The 18590-nt window shown below is 37.8% G+C and overlaps 2 protein-coding genes across 2 annotated transcripts; both read right to left on the bottom strand.

The window, feature by feature from the left end:
• Positions 1 to 8120: 8120 nt before the first annotated feature.
• LOC121986529 (floral homeotic protein DEFICIENS-like) lies at positions 8121 to 10168 on the bottom strand. The gene is made up of 4 exons (XM_042540496.1): positions 10019 to 10168; positions 9764 to 9903; positions 9244 to 9313; positions 8121 to 8264 (listed from the first exon to the last, which is right to left on the bottom strand). The coding sequence occupies exons 1-4, from the start codon at positions 10166 to 10168 to the stop codon at positions 8121 to 8123; spliced, it is 504 nt and encodes a 167-aa protein (XP_042396430.1).
• Positions 10169 to 12448: 2280 nt separating this feature from the next.
• LOC121986528 lies at positions 12449 to 14285 on the bottom strand. The gene is made up of 3 exons (XM_042540495.1): positions 14059 to 14285; positions 12670 to 12857; positions 12449 to 12561 (listed from the first exon to the last, which is right to left on the bottom strand). Exons 1-3 carry the CDS (start codon positions 14283 to 14285, stop codon positions 12449 to 12451), a joined length of 528 nt encoding a protein of 175 aa, XP_042396429.1.
• Positions 14286 to 18590: the final 4305 nt, after the last annotated feature.

Below are 18590 nucleotides of genomic sequence, written 5' to 3'. Positions count from 1 at the left end.
CGACTTTGGCACTCTTGTGTGACGGCAAGAGTGTGAGGATTGTTAGATGATTGTGAGAATGGATTGGTTTATCATTTTATTTCATTTTGTTATTGTTTTTACAGCTTAGAACAGATTCATTTGATGTTTGTTATGTTTTTAGCAAGTAATTTAGTATTTCATTACATTGTTGTAGTTTAATTTAATTTTAAGTTGTGCTTGATTAATTGTTTAGAGTTTAAGTTCTAAGTTAGGGTTTACATCTTGTTTTAGATTAGATTTTATTCCTGTCTCGTTATTTCATATTTAGTTTAAATGTGTTGATGGTTTAATTATAATGTAGGGTGACAATGCATTATGGTTGGAACATTGGCACATTGTTAGATTTCATTCTTGCTTTAGGTTAATCTCTTTATTTGCTGTGTTTTCCTTTGTAGATTTATATTCAAAGCTTTAAAACCCCCAACTCCAATTTTATATCGAAAACCCCAAAAATAGGAATAAAAAGACAATCCTAAATTACATTCTACCGTTGGTTCCTCGGATCGATCCTGGGCTCGTTACTACAACATTATTGTTTAATTAAGGGATCAGTGAAATATACATTTGTACAATTTGATTAGCGGATGTGACAGATTCGGCTTATCAATAACCTTGTCTACAATGGGCAGGCTAATATCGGTCGGAATGACAATGTTTATGATATACAAGCCAATATTGGCCGAAGCATTACGTCTATTCTTATGAACTAGAAGGATTCAAGAGAGCCACCCAATTCAATACAAAAGATCGTTCAATTTTACACTTAGAACCTGATCAAATACATAACATTATATTTTCATCTCAAAACATTAAACCTCGAAAGGTCAACAAAAGTTACAAACATAAGCTCTCAGACTCCTTAGAAAACTTCAACCCCACTAGGGACAAATTTGACCAAGGTGCAGAAGTGGAAATATTCCGCCTGGAACGAAGGAAGATTGCCCAGGTCGAAGAAGTGGAAATATCTTACTTGGACGAAGGAAACTATGAAGCAGAGTGGTCTCATGAATAAGGAGGGGCAGATTTATTTATGCCCCGGTGGAAAGGTGACTGAAGAGTCCCTTTCCTACTTGAGCCTTTGAGCTCTGCTTCTAGAAGGTCCGCCTTAGCCTGCAGATAACATGGGCTATACCTTCGTCGTGACATCCAGGGGGTAATTACTTGAACCCCCATGAATAGTGTAAACCCCTCTAAAACCCATCGGGTTTGCAGAGCAGTCGTGCCTTTGACTTGAGATTCTAGATCTCGAGGAATTTTGTTCCTCAGGGCAGTTTTTGATCATACTCGAAACTGGGCGATCAACAGAAATGCCTCCAGCTCTCGGACCAGAGAGTTGATTGAATCCAAAGCTTGGGCAACCTCATATATAAATTTTTCCTTATTCACCAAGAATTGCCCCCAGAGAGGGGGGTCTAAAGCCATACTCTCAATAAGATGGGGCAAAGCAAGGGGGAAAAAGAACTGAGGCGAGTGGAGAAAGAAGAAAGGATCATGGCCCTATTTAAAGGATCAAAAGATACGGGATTACTGTACTTGGGTTCACAGGATTGCTGTACCAAAAGTCACGAGGGCTACTATGAAGAAGATCAAGAAGTCACTACAATACCCATGGCAAAGTCACGGGTAAAGATGGGCAAAGAAACAAAAATAGACTTGTGTCTAGTCAGTCAGCTACACCTCCTTCGACTATACTTGAAGGGAAGGCTAGTGATATGGGTTAGGTTTAGTAGGTCCCTGGTGAAAAAGGGAAAGGAGATAGTAGAATTAGGAAGAATAAGCCAATATCGACCGAGATATACCTTAAGAGAGATAGGCCGATCCCGACCGAGAAATACCTTGAGAAGGATAGTCCAATATCGGTCAGGAAATACCTTGAGAAGGATAGTCCAATATCGGTCAAGAAATACCTTGGGAAGGATAGTTCAATATCGGCCAGGATATACCTTAAGAGAGATAGGCCAATCCCGATCGAGAAATACCTTAGGAAGAATAAGCCAATATCGGCCGGGAAATACTTTGGGAAGGATAGTTCAATATCGGCCGGTATATAACTTAATAAAATATAGCTCAAATCAGTCAGGATAACAAGCTTAAGGAGATACAGACCAATATAGACCGGGTTTACACGTTTAAAATAAAAAAGCCAGAATTGTTTAAGGTGGCATATCTGAACATAGACTAATATTAATTAAGTATATATGATCGCCTGGGAATGAAAAGATCTAAGGCTTTACAGAATTGGTAGTATATTACTGAACGATTAGTTGAATGATAATAATAAACCGATCGGACATAGTCTGGGTCCAATTTCGGTCAATACCGAACATATATAGTATAATATCAGACGGTCCACAACATAGTGAAGATAGGATAACCAAACAAGGGCGATAAAATATAATTTATAGGACAGGACGAGAATAAACATTTTAAGATATTCATAAATAGCTTATGAAAATATGTGCTTTATGTAATCATATAACAGGTTGACTTGCTTGGCGGGAAGAATGTTTCTAGACTCTTATACAGGTACTAGATGACAAAAAAGGTACATCTGGGGTACAAATGTTGGTGCGGGAAGCATCCGACGATCGAACCTTAGTTTTGATAATGGCAAAGGATTCAAGGTTAAGTTAGTGGGTGATCTAACATGTTTGAATGAGTGTTTCAGGAAAGTCCTAGCTGTGGTTAGGCAGGTGAAAAACCCTAAGGGGTGGTAACCTTAGGTCCTAGGGGGTGGTAACCCTAGGTGGAGGAAAACCCTAAGGGGCGGTAACCTTAGGTCCTAGGGGGCGGTAACCCTAGGTGGAGAAAAACCCTAGGGGGCGGTAACCCTAGGTCCTAGGGGGCGGTAACCCTAGGTGGAGAAAAACCCTAGGGGGCGGTAACCCTAGGTCCTAGGGGGTGGTAACCCTAGGCAAAAAGTCCAGTCGGTCTGGAGGATCGGACTGGCATCAGGTAAATTTCCTGAGTGGAGTAGGTGAGGACGCGTTCCCCGTAGAGGGAACAGTAGGCGTCGGGTCGACCTAGGGTTTCCGGTTGGAAATTCGAAGTCAGACTCGGACAGTCTGAAGACTGTCAGCTCTTTTTCACTTATGAATTATCAGATTCTAACATTGTCTTGCAGGGTATGCAATTGCTCGGACTAACCTTGTTTTGCAGGAGAAGCGGCTCCTGAAAAAAGGAGGTCCGGGCGCCCGGGATGGATCCGGGCGCCCGGGACCAACTTTTATCCCCTGCGCGACTTCGCGACGTGGAGAAACCTAGTTGGCTGGCCACGTCACACTCCAGGTGCCCGGAAAGGTCCCAGGCGCCCGGAACCTCATATAAAAGGAGGGTTGAGGTGCAGCTTTAAAGACAATCTTCTGAGCATTCTCCGTGCGACAAGCTGCTAACGTCTCGACTCAGAAGTGCTGCAACGACAACCCGGAGCTTCAGTTTTAGTCTTTTTATTGTCGGTACAATATTCTTTTCTGCTTAAATTGTACTTAGCTTGTAATAGCTTTTACGAATTATAGTTGTTGCCCACCGGAAGTGATCAAGGATCGCGGGCCTTCGAGTAGGAGTCGTCACAGGCTCCGAACGAAGTAAATCCTTCGTGTCCACTTTATTTACTTTCCGCTGCGTTATTTCTGAACAAGCTTTTACGATTTCGAAAAACGAAATAGCCACGAGTGCTATTCCCCCCCCCCCCCCCCTCTAGCGCTTTCGATCCATCACAAAAGAGATTCCTTAAAAGCCATTTTCTGTAAGTACGTGGCTTACGTCATCTCATAACAAACTCTAACAAATCGGGGTCCACTTCATGACTATGAAGGTTATATGAAGTGGTATAAAAGGGAGAATCCTCTCCGTTGGCTAGGTATGCTCACATTGATGCTCGCACTCACAACCCTAATTTCCAACTAGTATTCATCTTCTTATTTTTGCTTCTTCCACACAAAGAGAGATCACTAACTTGAGTGTCGGAGGGCCTAGCCAGGGATTCCCACCGCGGTCTTAGGTCACTGACAATAATGTTGGTTGGTCTCTTGTGCGTAGGAAGCCTTGGATGCTCCATATCTCGGTTTTCTTCATCAAAGCTTTCCTTTCGTCTTTGAATCTTCGCACGAGGAGGGCATTCTGTGATTTCGTTCTCTTAGATCCTCTTTGGGTTTCTCGGATCGGTATTCTACATATATTATTCTTCATCAACAGTAGGTTTTTCTCCCAGCTTTCCTTTTTGTCAGGGTTCTCAGACAGAATCATTCCCAATCTCTCTTTAAAAATGGTAACACCCTATCAGTAATAGTTTATCTCCTTATTCCTCCTTTAACTAAATCCGCTATTACTAATGACCCCTAACTTGAAATCTGATGAAATCCAACAACTTCGCCAACAGATGAACCAACTGAATCTACTGCTTGATCAAAAAGAAATAGCTCTTGCAGAGGCACTGCAAGATAGAGACTTGCAATGCTCTCTTCGAAATGAAACTGAGAAACATTGGCTAGCTGCTAAGTCCCGGGTTCGTGCTGAGCTATCCTTAAAACCAAAAGCATATTCAAATCTTGACAGTCAAAGACAAGCTAGAATGTATTGGAAGATCAAGCATGATTCCACCATTTCCCTCACACTTCACGAAGCGTAAGCTAAAGATGAGGTAATTGCACAACAACTGCAAAACCTACAGTTAGCCCAAGATGAATTGAGGCAAACCCAACTCATGCTTGAAGAAGAATGAGAGGGAATGAGGCAGGTAAAGTGTCTCTTCCCTAGATGTCATGCTCATGACAGGAGTTAAAAGAGAGATTCAATCATCCTAGCAACCTTTATATCTCTAATAATCATAGTTGCAAAAGAGCTTGAAGGGATGCAGGAATGTGCTTCTACAAGCTAATCTTATCATACAATGGTGAAATTCAAAATAGGACGAATTCTAATTCTTATTCCCACTAGATTATATTTCCTTAAGGCTTTTTTCATGTTCCTATTTGTGTCTTGAGCACTTATTGATTTTTGAAGATGGTTTGCTAACCGTCGAATTAGCTACTACAGCATTGTAGTAATTATCATTCCAAGTAGTTGCTATAACGTTGTAGCAGCTAACCGTCAAATTAGCTGCTACAACACTGTAGCAGCTATCATTCCAAGTGTTGCTGCATTTTTTAAAATTATTCAACTTTGATCGCAGTAACGATGATAAACCTTGCATTGGAGATGTCCTAAGACAGAGAGTAAAGACAAGGATAACCAATCGTCGGCCCTTGAATCCTTCCATGCACCTACAGTACGGAAACTACTACAACATATCATAGCTTAAAATTATTCAAATGAAAATATTACAAGACCTACATAATAATAAAAAAGTATGTAACAATCTGTTGTTATAATGGGATGAATAAAATTTTATTCACAAAAATTTAAAAATTCTACCTATTGTAGCTGCAACTGCAGAGTTACTGCTACAACGTGTAATAACTGCAGCATTAAGTCTTTGTTATAGCAGTTACTTCGACACTAACTACTACATCATCCTCTTGATTATAATTATTAAATTTCACCAACTCCTTTGTCTCTCGTTCCATTTAATGTGCTATCTGGAAATGATATTTCAACTTCCTGAAATAAATTTCGACATCCATTGCACTTTACCTATGGAATTGATCAAATTACACCATTATAAAGATGACATCCTAAATTATTTATCCTTCATTATCCTAAACCATTCAATTTTAGATAATGGCTTCTCCTTTGGGAGGCAAGAAAATAATACCTTGTCCTGGTCCCATGATAGTGATCAATGAATCGACATCTACCTCTTCTTTGGGGTCTTGGGAAGACTCTTCGGCCTTCCTCCCTTCTAAACCACAAGCATCTTTGCAGCAAAAGCAGGATCAATCGGTGATCCAATTGAAGCGAGCCCTTCAAACACTGGAAGAGACCAAGACAGCCGTTAAAGCAGCTATCGATCTGTTGGAAAGCATTGAATACTAGAGGCTTACCTTATAAGTCCTTAGGCTAGAGAAGGGTCATTTTGTAACACTTCATTTTATTGTGTTGATGTTCCTTGTTTATTTTGTTGGTGTCTTATAATGACTATCTTCCGTATTTTGTCTGTTTAATAGAATCAATAATTTTTACTTTTCATTTTAAACTGTGGGTTGATTTAACTCGGCCTTGTACAATATATTATAGCATATACGGTTACTTAGCTACTACAACATAAGTTTGTCATTATAGCATCTATTGTCTAGTAGCTGCTACAACAAGCTAGTCCAGTAATGTTCGCGTGGTAGCAGCTAGTCTGGATTAGCTACTAATGTAGCAGTGAATTATAACTTGAATCATAATACATTAAAATATATCAAACATGCAACTTATAATATTGGATAAAAACAATGCTAACAAGACAAATATAAATATCTAACCTTCATAAGTAATTTGTTCAAAAGTTAATACATCGTGGAAGATTTTAAGCTAGAAGACCTATAAACACTACAACTTTCACTACAAGAAAAACCCTCATAGACATCGGTTTTCCACCGCTGTCTATTATATTTTCGACCGATGTCTATGAAGGCGATGTAAAAGGTCTGCCATTTTAGACATCGGGTTATAATCAGTGTAGTATCACTTAACGACATCGGGTGTAAAACCGATGTAATATTATATGTTAATAACACCAGTTTTGGCAGCGGTATACGACCGATGTAATATTAGTTAATGACACCGATTTTGCAGCGGTGGAAAACTGATGTAATATCAGTATTGTTTAACGACACAAATTCGATTTCTGAAATAGTGAAAAACCAATATTATCACCAAGCAAATCATAAAATTAAGTTAATATTATTAATTCACTAAGAAAATCATAAATAAAAATGCACCGATGTATCTAAACACACCAAGTCAATATCCATATAACCAACACATAAATATTCTTCTTACAACATAAAAAGATAATAGATATTGTGCACATCAAGTCAGTATCCACAAATTACACATAACTATTCTTCTTATAACATCAAAAGGTAATAGATAGTACACAAATATTCTTCTTACTGGTGCCAATGTTATCCTTCTTGCTCTATGCAGACATTTAACTAAATCTTCCCCAGTAGTTTTATTTGTTAATAGACAATTCTCTTTATCTATTACTGGATGGGCACCTCTGCTTGTTTGATGTCCTGAGGGTGACAACTGATTGGTGATTCTTTGTAAAGGAGGCCTCCATCTTAAAGGAGCCACTGGAGGCTTTGGGAACTTTGCAACATCCTTCTTGGTTGTTCTCTTACCTGAATAGAATAAAATAGTCAATATGAATATAAAGTAGTTTGTTGCTTACATAAGGAAAATTAAAGATGTTGTAAATTCTACTCAAATAGAGATTGAAAATGAGATAAGTAACCTTTTGCTGGTAATTTTTACTTGTTTGCTCAGCTTCTTTGATCTGCACATTTGAAATAATCTGTTATAAGACAACTGATTTGAAAGAAGCTAAATATAGTGGTGCATGGTGTATAGTAGATTATTATGATTTTTCTTAGAATATATAAAATAATTTATTCACACTATCTTCATTTGGTTCAATTACTATCAGTTGGATCACCTTCTTGAGGTCATTCAAGTTCCTCATAAGCTAGACTAATAAAAGTATGTGGGCAATTTGGTCACTACAACTTTGTTATGACTAACTTTACTTTTTTGCACTGGGTTGACTAACTTTACTTATCTTGCAAAATTTCTATAGAATGTTGTCTATGGCATTAACATATCTCACATTGCATTCTACAAAGCACACAAATTCATAGTTCGTAACTAATCAAATAAGGACTCATGCCAAATTGAATATGGTTCAAGAAGGAACATGATTTCCAAGGAAATGAAGCTCTGCATTTTAAGAAAGAAGTTCACTTAAAATAGTTGTTTTTAGTTAACTTGTGAACCGTTTAATATCTGTTTATTCACAAAGAAAAAAAATGGCTTTGTACATATGAAACAATCTCACTTGACCGTTATGTTTTCATCTTTCATTACTAACAAACAAAAAATTATGGAATTTTAATTTATATTGGATAAAAACATAACTACAAAACTTTGGTAAAGAGTGAAGCACTACTTTACCAGCGGACAGGATTTTGCAATTCTGTAACAGGCTTTCCTGTCAAAGGGCACTTCATATTTAATAGGTTACTCTGGGTACTGGTCATGACTATATCTTTTTGCTCCTCACCAGGCATTGGTTGACCAGCATGGTGAACATTCTGCAATAAATTATGTAATAATTTAACAATGCCACAATACTTTTCGATCAAATGCATGCTAAAATAAAATTGAAGAATACATGTTCCTCTTGGCTACATACCCTCACATCACTAATATACATGGCTCTTGATTAACAGAAACACACTAAAGACTAAAGAAAAGAGGATTTTTTTTCACAATTAAACATGCTTAATTCATACATAAAACTAAGAAATGACAAAAACCAAAATTCATAGACTAATTGGGAAATAAAGGAGAAAAAACTTAAAATAACTTAACCATAAACATATGTAAGCAAAAAGTTATTATTCCAGTTTTAAAGTAAAAACTTATGGCATGCATTCAATCATATGAAAATAGGCAATGCAACCATGTAGTTTTTTCATATACTAAGCTGAAAATATGATCACGCACTCATAAAAGAACAGCAGGATAATAAACTTCACGCATATGGTGCAACGACAAGCATTAGTTTTAGTATTTTTTTTTTTATTATAGTCAGAAAATATGTTCTTCTCTTATGATTTGCATGGCTATAATAGTCTTCACATTCCTTTTTGAGATGACCCATGATTTAATTTTCTACATGGAATTGGAACCATGGACAAAATTCTTTGGCATGAGGTTGACATGGTGTTACTGAGGGTATTAACTGAGTCAACAGTGAGCTGGTAAAATATCTCATTAACTTGAGAAATTTCATTTTGTCAAGACTCTTCCATAACACACCAATAAGCTTTCTTTAAACCCTTCCAGTTTCAACTATCTAATTAATTAAAATTAACACGACACTTCAAGATAACTAGCCAACCAACTAGAATATTTCATCTCATAAGGAAAAGTTAAATGTCATCATTTCATCTTGTTGATGGGTATAGCACCCTCTCTGCATCTTAAATGAACTAAATCTACCGGATTTTCTTTGTTCATGTGATTTTGGTGGAAGTGTCATTTTCACAAGTAGCCTCATTGTCGCACCTTGAGCTGCATCACAACAACAACAACCACAAAAACTACTATTGGCATATGAAATTGTGTTAGGGGCAAACTAGAATTGATACCACAAGTGACAGTAACTAGCATTTACTACTCAAGAGAATCATGCAAACAAAAATGATAAAATCAAGTCAGGGTAGTATTTGAGGAAATTCATCAAACAGATTGTATGCATCAATCAATTAATACTTACAATCAAGAGATCAAGAAGATGAACTGTCGAAGATGAGGAAGGACTTCAATAGCGACTTCAGTAGCCAGTGATCATTTACCAAGAGATAAATCATTTTTGTTTAATTGTTTAATTTTTTTTCTACTTAAATTTGCATAGGCATCACAAACACTAAGGCACGTTCTATGTTTGCTACTATTCCTTGAAAACACTTGTCACTCTGACAAAAGGAGCATGAAAATAGAGTGAGCACTGCAGAAGAACACAGAATTTCAAACAATAAGAAAGCCATAACTTTGCTGAGAAATTGGAAAATCATTTTCTACTTACAGAATGCCAAGTCTTCCAGAGTCAGCAATGAAGAGATGGCCATGAAACAGATCATATTGGCTAAGGTTAACATTCAAACCCACAAAAGGTCCCCTCTCATCAATAAGTTCGAACAAAAATGCAAAATATGCATTTAACTCCTGATCAAGCTCAAATTGGTCAAGTATGGAAGCACTGGTACTTTCATTTCAGATGAAAGACAAAAATACTTAACATTTGTTACCCAGTTCACAAATCGATAACCATAAGGAGTACTTGGGGAATACTTGACATTTGGTGCTCGGCATCGCAGAGCACGGAGAGCTCAAAGGCCTTCTTCATAAGGCCTCTCCGGTGCTTGGAAAAGGTCACCTGTTGCCTGGCCAGGTTCTCTATCCTCCTCATCTGCGTCTTCCCCCTCACCATGTCGACCGATTAGTCGATAACACACCTGGAGGCAGCTCTGAATCCTACCGCGAGCAGTAAAATCAACGAGCAAGGAGCTCTGATCAGTCCTAGCCATGCGAGGATCGACAAGGAGGGATCAAATCGGAAGAAGGAGATGAGGAATCGAGGTTACCAGATATGGGATCAAGAAAGAGTGGAGGAGGGCGACTTCTAGCGACCCGGCGACGACTCCAAGCCACACAGGCAGCCTCTTCTCACCCAAAGGAAGGGAAAGAGGAAGATGAGGCTGAGAGAGATGGTCGGACGGCTAACAGGGAGGAGGAAAGTGGTGGCGGCGTTGAGACGATATACGGTGGACGGCGCGATATAGGTTTAGGTTTGGAAGGAAGAGTGAAGTGTTGCAAATTTCGGCTAAGTATTGGTGGGAAAATTAAATTATTTTATTTTATCATAGACACCAGGTTTTAAAAATCATTGTTAAAATCGGTGTCTATTAATGAAAAAAAAGGCGCTCATAAACATCAGCTTAAAAAATCGATGTCAATGAGCGAAAATCTACGCTTATTGACACCGATTTTTGAAAAAAATGGTGTAAAATACTCAAAGACATCTGTTTTTGCTTAAAACCATTGTTTTTCCACCGATGTCTATGAGGGTTTTTCTTGTAGTGTTTAAATACCATATCTAATCTTCATCACTAATTTGTAGAGAATCTAACTGTTGTTCTATCTCTTCCAATGCATCTTTCAGTTTTCTAAATTTGTCAGTCTTTAATAGATTTCTCTCTGATTTTGAACTTGATACTATATTTGAGGATGCACATGATCTTTTTTTCCTCTAGATGTAATGAAATTATTCTCTCAATTTTTATTGTTGTAGGCTTCAAAAGCTCTTATTGCATCCTGTTTACTCTCGAAGGGCTGGTGTATAGCGCCCCTAAAATGATTAACTTGTGTAGATGCTTCTATCCAGGTGTCATAAACACCCAGCTGATGTCCAATAAAGACAACATATATTTTCCCCTATATTGATTAAATAGATCATTTGTAATCACGTATAAACAATATATATTAGAAATAAAGGGACTTACAACTGTAAATGAAATGACTTACCACGTGTAGCAGCTAATGTAGGGTAGCTACTATAACGTGGAGCAACTATTATAGGGTAGATGCCACATTGTGTAGCAAATAGTGTCAGATAGTTGCTACAAGTTATTGCAGCTACCCCATTGATAGTTGATACATGTTGTAGCAGTTACAACTTAAATCATAAAATATTAACATGTATCAAACATGCAAACTATAATACTAGATATAAAAAATTAAAACTCATACAAATATAAATGTCTATTAACAATTTAGTAGCATCAAAGTAGCTAACTTAAAAAGACTTACCATCGAATGATTTGTAGAAAATGATGTTGGACAAGTTTTCTGCAAATTATAGAACAAAAAAATGATAAACAAATGTTATTTGGAGAAGCATTGTAGTTGCTACACCATTGTAGCAGTCATCCGTCGAAGTAGTTGCTATAACATTGTAATAGCTAACATTCCAAGTAGTTGTCACAACATTGTAGCAGCTATCTGTCTAAGTAGATACTCCCACGTGTAGAAGCTAGTTGCCGAAGTAGTTGCTACACATTATAACAAATAGTGCAGGAATTAAGACTTAAATTTAAACGCCTTACCATCGAATGAAATGTGGGAAATTGAAGCTCCCCAAATTGGTAAGTTTGCTGCAATTTATACAACTAAAATAAATATAAGGCATTATTTAAAATAAAAAGATGAATAAGATTGTAAGATAGTATGTTGTAGGCTTCAAAAGCTCGTATTGCATCCTGTTTACTCTTGAAAGATTGGTGTATAGTGCCCCTAAAATGATTAACGTGTGTAGATGCTTCTATCTAGGTGTCATAAACACCTGACTGACGACCAATAAAGACAACATATGTTTTGCCCTGTATTAAATATATCACTTAGAATCATGTATAAATGATACATATTATGAATAGAGGGAATTACAACTACGTTGTGGAAGGCAAAATAGTTGCTACAACGTGTAGCTGTTAACTTTCCAATTAGCTGCTACACGTTGTAGTAGCTAACTGTCAAAGTAGCTGCTACAACGTGTAGTAGTTAGTATAAATCTTAATAATATCTTAGAATTAGAGATAATTACAGATTAAAATTATTTTAAATAAATTTTTACCAAATTATATACATAACGAAAATAGTTGCTACAATGATATATTAGTTAACCGTCGAAGTAACTACTACATCATTATGGCTGCTACACCTTCAAAGTTGTTGCTACAACATTGTAGCAGCTAGCCATCGACATAGCTGCTACATCGTTGTAGCAATTACTTGTCGAAGTAGCTGCTACAATGTTGTAGCAGCTACCTGTCAAAGTAACTGCTATACCGTTCTAGCAGTTAACATTCCAATTAGTTGCTATAATGTTATAGCAGCTAACTGTCCAAGTAGCTACTACATCATTATAGCAGTTACTTGTCAAAGTAACTACAATAATTTTGTAGCGGCTAGTCATCGAAGTAGCTGCTAAACCATTATAGCAATTAACATTCCAAGTAGCTGCTGCAACATTGTAACAGCTAGCTGTCGAAGTAGTTGTTACACCATTATAGCAGTTACTTATCAAAATAGCTGCTACACCATTGTAGCATCTAGTCGTCGACCTTTGTATCGTATATTAGGATCTTTATATAATCTAAGTATTCCTAGGTTTGCCTGGGCTTTGACCGATCAAGCGCATTTAGGAAGCCTTATGTTCAATCGGCCTCCATCCGGACGATCGTATATTAGTTGTCTGCTAAGGTTTAAATATCTCGAGCCCGGACGACCTCCTAACCGGTCGAGCCTCCTTGAATTTTTCCTTAGTCTTAAAGTACCGTTGTGTTCTTAGATATGATCGAGCTTGTGGTCGGCCGACCTTATCCAAGCGTCCTACTCTGGGACCATGTGGGCAGGACTTAGGAACTTTGTTGTTGGGTGAATCCCTGTCTCAAGTGAGGAATATTCCTCTAATTTAACTTTGACCTAGACTTTTGACCATCACATCACCTTGACTTTGACTGCCATGTCATCCTCCCCATCCGTTTGATAAACATTGATCATTTCCGAAACTTCATATCAACTACAGTGATCCCGTGACCCACCCTCCCCCCCCCCATCCTGTGTCCCATGACCTTATTAAAAAGGGGGGTTTGACCTTGGTTCGTTCTCACTGCACTGATCTTACCTTTTTCTTTCTCTATCTTCTCCTAGGTATATTACCGAGAGCTATGAATTCAGATTTTCCTCCTTGGGCTCAACTATTATCCGAGAAAGAGCGATCCCTAGCAGAGGTGATACAAGCTCTGGATGAGGTAATTGCACAACAATAGCAAAACCTATAGTTAACCCAGGATGAATTGAGGCAAACCCAACTCATGCTTGAAGAAGAACGAGAGGGAACGCGATGGGCAGGATGTCTCTGCCCTAGATGCCGTGCTCATGACGAGAGTTAAAAGAGAGATTCAATCATCCTAGAAACCTTTATATCTCTAATAATTATAGGTGAAATAGAGTTTGAAGGGATGCAAGAATGTCCTTCTACATGCTAATCTTATCATACATTAATAAAATTCAAACTAGGATGAATTTTAATTCTTATTCCCGCTCAATTTTTTTTCCTTAAGGCTTTTTTCGTGTTCCTATTTGTGTCTTGAGCACTTATTGATTTTTGAAGATGGTCTGCTAGCCGTCGAATTAGCTGCTACAGTGTTGTAGCAACTATCATTCCAAGTAGCTGCTACAACGTTGTAGCAGCTAACAGTTGAATTAGTTGCTACAACATTGTAACAACTATCATTCCAAGTAGTTGCTACAACATTGTACCAGCTAGCCGTTGAATTAGTTGATACATCATTGTAGTAGCTCTCATTCCAAATAGTTGTTACAACATTGTAGCAGCTAACAGTCGAATTAGATGATATAACATTATAGCAACTATCATTCCTAGTAGCTACTACAACATTGTAGCAGCTAACAGTCGAATTAGCTGCTACAGCGTTGTAGTAGCTATCATTCCAAGTAACTACTGCAACATTGTAGAAGCTAGCCATGGAATTAAGTAACAGTGTAACAATCGGGACATCCAATAAAGATAATCACGTATAAACGATCAATAATAGGAATAGAGGCAAGGGAATTACAACTTAAAATAAAATGACTTACCAAGTAGTCGCTACACGTTGTAGCTACCACTTGGACAGTTAGCTACTACACATTATAGCGGCTACTTGGATAATTAACTGCTACAAGGTGTCATAGTTAACTGTCGAAGTAGCTGCTACAATGTGTAACATCTAACTGTCCAAGTGGTTGCAGCTTGCATGCATTTGTAGCAGTCGTCGACCTAGCATGTTGTAGCATAAATCCTTCCTTCTTTCTAATATATATTAGGATCACAATAGGGAATTACAATTTAAAATGAAATGAATTACCATTAGCTATGAAATGTGGGAATTGATGATTGGGCAGTTCCTTGCATAAATGATATAAGCAAAAGTTGATAAGAAAGTAGCTAGGACTTGTTCATTGTAGGATATTTCATTGTACAAGTTGAAAATCAGATAGTGGAGTGAAGAAAAGCTTACGATCGAGATTGGAGAGAATTTGGTAAGCAAACCAACGTAGTGTATGTGTTCAGTGGTAGTTTCTCGAACTTCCAGCCAACTCAAGAATAAGCATGCGACTGTAAGTTATCCAAGTAGCTTACAACATGTTTGCTTTTGCTCGCCCTGCAAGAGCACGCTGCGAAGGAAGACGGTGGCGAAGGAAGAGGCGAGAGCAAGAGAGAGCGGCGAGAGAAATTTAGAATTTGAGAAATTTCTCTCGTCGTCGATTTGAATAGAAGACGGGAGGAGAGAGAGAATAAATAGAATATTTTTTTACAAAGAAATCAAGCTAATAATATCACGTTTACTCGTCGCTCACAATCGCACACGAAGCATCGCTTAACATATATATATATATATATATATATATATATAGATATATATATATATATATATTCGGACATGCACTGACATAACATTTAATAGTAGGTTGTTTTTGTTTATTAATTTATTATAAAAAGTTACCTTCATACTTTATTTTTGTTTAGTCAAATTTAAAGCTGTCTAAATTGTTCCATTTTCACTTGCATACATAAAATAATCAAATCTGGTAGGGTCGCCACCTAGACCTAAGAATCTTGTCTAAATAATAGTTTCATCTCCAATGACAGCCTCATTCCATCCTGATTTTTTTTCTTTATATCTCTCTTAAATGCTAAAATATTATTGATAAATCATATGCACCAGTATAAGATAATACCATCTTAAACAGAAACTATAATTCTTATCTCAATCTTACAATTTTTGAGGGAGTAGTTCGACAATTGACACTAAATTTACCTAAACGAATGTTCGAACAACCGATTGATGACTTAACTATCCAAAGGTAAATCTATCTAAAGAGGTGTCTTGACATCTCTGAAAGAATCTAAGAGAGTCCCAGTCCTCCTTGTTCTGACCTATCCAACAGGCCCACCTCATTCGGCTGGATGAATTTTCTTGCCTTTTTCGATATTGTCTTGTATGAAAGAATGACACGTTCATCCCATGACTTCTTAGGAAGACTTAGCTTGCTTGGACGAAGGTGATTAGTTCCCACTCAGATATAGTAATTTGCACTATTTAAGACTGAGTATTAAAATTAGTACCCACTCAGATAGAGTAATTTGCACTATTTAAGACTGAGTATTAAAGTTGAATAAATCGAGCTCAATTAATTAAAATTTAAAAATATTAATTGTTTTTTAATAAAAACTTTATGTTTAACCAATGTTTTGCTCGCTGCCAATGATTTTTTTTTCTCCCTAGACATTTTCCTACTAGCCGTACGGACAGTTTCTGCTATTCCGACACTTGTACTCTAGATAATTTATTCATTATATATAGAAGAGAAATCTGATGTTGCGGTGCCTTATGCGCGATTTTACTGCGGTACTTACCACGTCAGCGAGAAAACACAAAAAAAAATCAACGCTCAGGAGGCAGACCGATCGGTCACCAGACCGATCGGTCACCAGACCGATCAGGAAACGATCAGGAGGCAGAAAAAGGTAGGGGGATCAGTCTGTGGACCGATCCACCTATAGCCCGATCCACCTATAGCCTAATCAGTCCACAGACCGATCAGGCTTCGAAGCCAACTCTCACAGAGAGTTGGTTGATCGGTCTGGGGACCGATCAGCCTAGGGCCTGATCGGTCCACAGACCGATCAGGAGACTCCCAGACCGATCAGGTTGGAGCCTGATCGGTCCAGGCCGATCAGGAGGAGAGCAGTTGGTTGATCGGTCTGGGGACCGATCAGCCTAGAGCCTGATCAGTCCACAGACCAATGAGGAGACTCCCAGACCGATCAAGTTGGAGCCTGATCGGTCCAGGCCGATCAGGAGGAGAGCAGCGTTGATTTTTTTTTGTGTTTTCTCGCTGACGTGCCTTATGTGCGGTGCCTTATGTGCGGTTTTGCTGCGGTACTTGCCACGTCAGCGAGAAAACACAAAAAAAAAAAAATCAACGCTGCTCTCCTCCTGATCGGTCTGGGAGTCTCCTAATCGGTCCCCAGACCGATCAACCAACTGCTCTCCTCCTGATCAGCCTGGGAGTCTCCTGATCGGTCTGTGGACCGATCAGGCCCTATGTTGATTGGTCCCCAGACCGATCAACCAACTGCTCTCCTCCTGATCGGCCTGGATCGATCAGGCTCCAACCTGATCGGTCTGGGAGTCTCCTGATCGGTCTGTGGACCGATCAGGCCCTAGGTTGATCGATCCCCAGACGGATCAACCACTCTCTGTGAGAGTTTGCTTCGAAGCCTGATCGGTCTGTGGACCGATCAGGCTATAGGTGGATCGGTCCACAGACCGATCCCCTTACCTTTTTTTGCCTCCTGATCGTTTCCTGATCGGTCTGGTGACCGATCGGTCTGCCTCCTGAGCGTTGATTTTTTTTGTGTTTTCTCGCTGACGTGACAAGTACCGCAGTAAAATCATACATAAGGCACCGCAGCATAAGATTTCTATATATATATATATATATATATATATATATATATATGGTCAAAGTTTATTCATTTTCCGCGTAATTTTTCTTTAATTAACTTGATCCGGATAAGATGAGCCATCATTCACCCTTTATTTAACATTTTTCTTTTACAAATAATAATATGAAAAAACACAGTCCATTGTATCCCCACCACCATCACCATGAAGGATAGAAGGATAGGAGGAAAAACGTAAAAAGTATATATATATATATATATATATATATATATATATATATATATATTCTCCCATCTAATTGGCTAGTCGAGTTGGCACGCAAGAAAAAAGTTATTTGTAAAGATATTCCTCTTATTTAGGATATTATAAGCTACCTTCCTAAGGGGTGAAATCATCCTTGGACGTTGAGCTCCCGTCCTACCTATTTTTGGCTCGTCTTTTTTTTATTATTTTTTTAGCCCCTACAAATTGATTGACCATTTCTATCCGCTCCCTCCCCTTCCTACTTCTAAATGATTGTCATCGAAAAATTATTAAAAAGGGCATTTGATCCTAATCCAACCTAATCTAGATTCTATTGCATCAATTTGTAGTTTGAGTCAGAATATTTGATCAAGAAAGCGTAAAAATAAATCATAATTTGTATAGGTCATACGTGAGTTGTTCTCCTTCTTTGCCTATCATTTCACCAATGATTTACTAGAATTTAGGTCGTGGACTATGTGTTCGAAAGAAAAATTTTGACCAAACTGATCATGATCGCCGCCTCCATTTAAGTTTTCTGCAATAATTTAGGCAAAACCACCACGTGACCATCTTACTTCAACCCAAATCGATTTTGCTTCATTTTTAGAAATTTTTAACTCAATTCTAAATCCTTGGTTTGGAGTTTTCAAAATGTTGATTGTTAGAAATTTTATTCGTTCAATTTAGTTGTGATTTTCAAGAATTTGGAAGCTCGATTCAAAATTGTATTGATAGATATGCGAGCAACGAGGGCAGATCCACTTTTTACGATCCAGGAGATGGTCCCTTAGCATGAATTGCTGAAATGAATGGTCCCCATTCATAAAATAGATGGAAATCATTCATCTCCACCAATCCACATCAAGGGACTATCCCCTGAATCACAAAAAACGATCCAAAGAATCCGGACGGTACGAGCAACCTCAAGTGAAAACTTTTACTACATATTTTCAAAAAAAAACAATAATATTTATGTGCCTTTTTATTTTATTTATATTTTAAAATTAATTAATTTATTAAATTAAATTAATATTAAGGCAATCAACTTTTGCTTGATGAAGGATAAAAGAA

This window comes from Zingiber officinale, chromosome 5B, assembly GCF_018446385.1.
Source record: "Zingiber officinale cultivar Zhangliang chromosome 5B, Zo_v1.1, whole genome shotgun sequence".
NCBI lineage: Eukaryota > Viridiplantae > Streptophyta > Magnoliopsida > Zingiberales > Zingiberaceae > Zingiber > Zingiber officinale.
The sequence above is the reverse complement of the archived record's forward strand: the minus strand, read 5'-3'. Positions and strand labels throughout refer to the sequence as shown.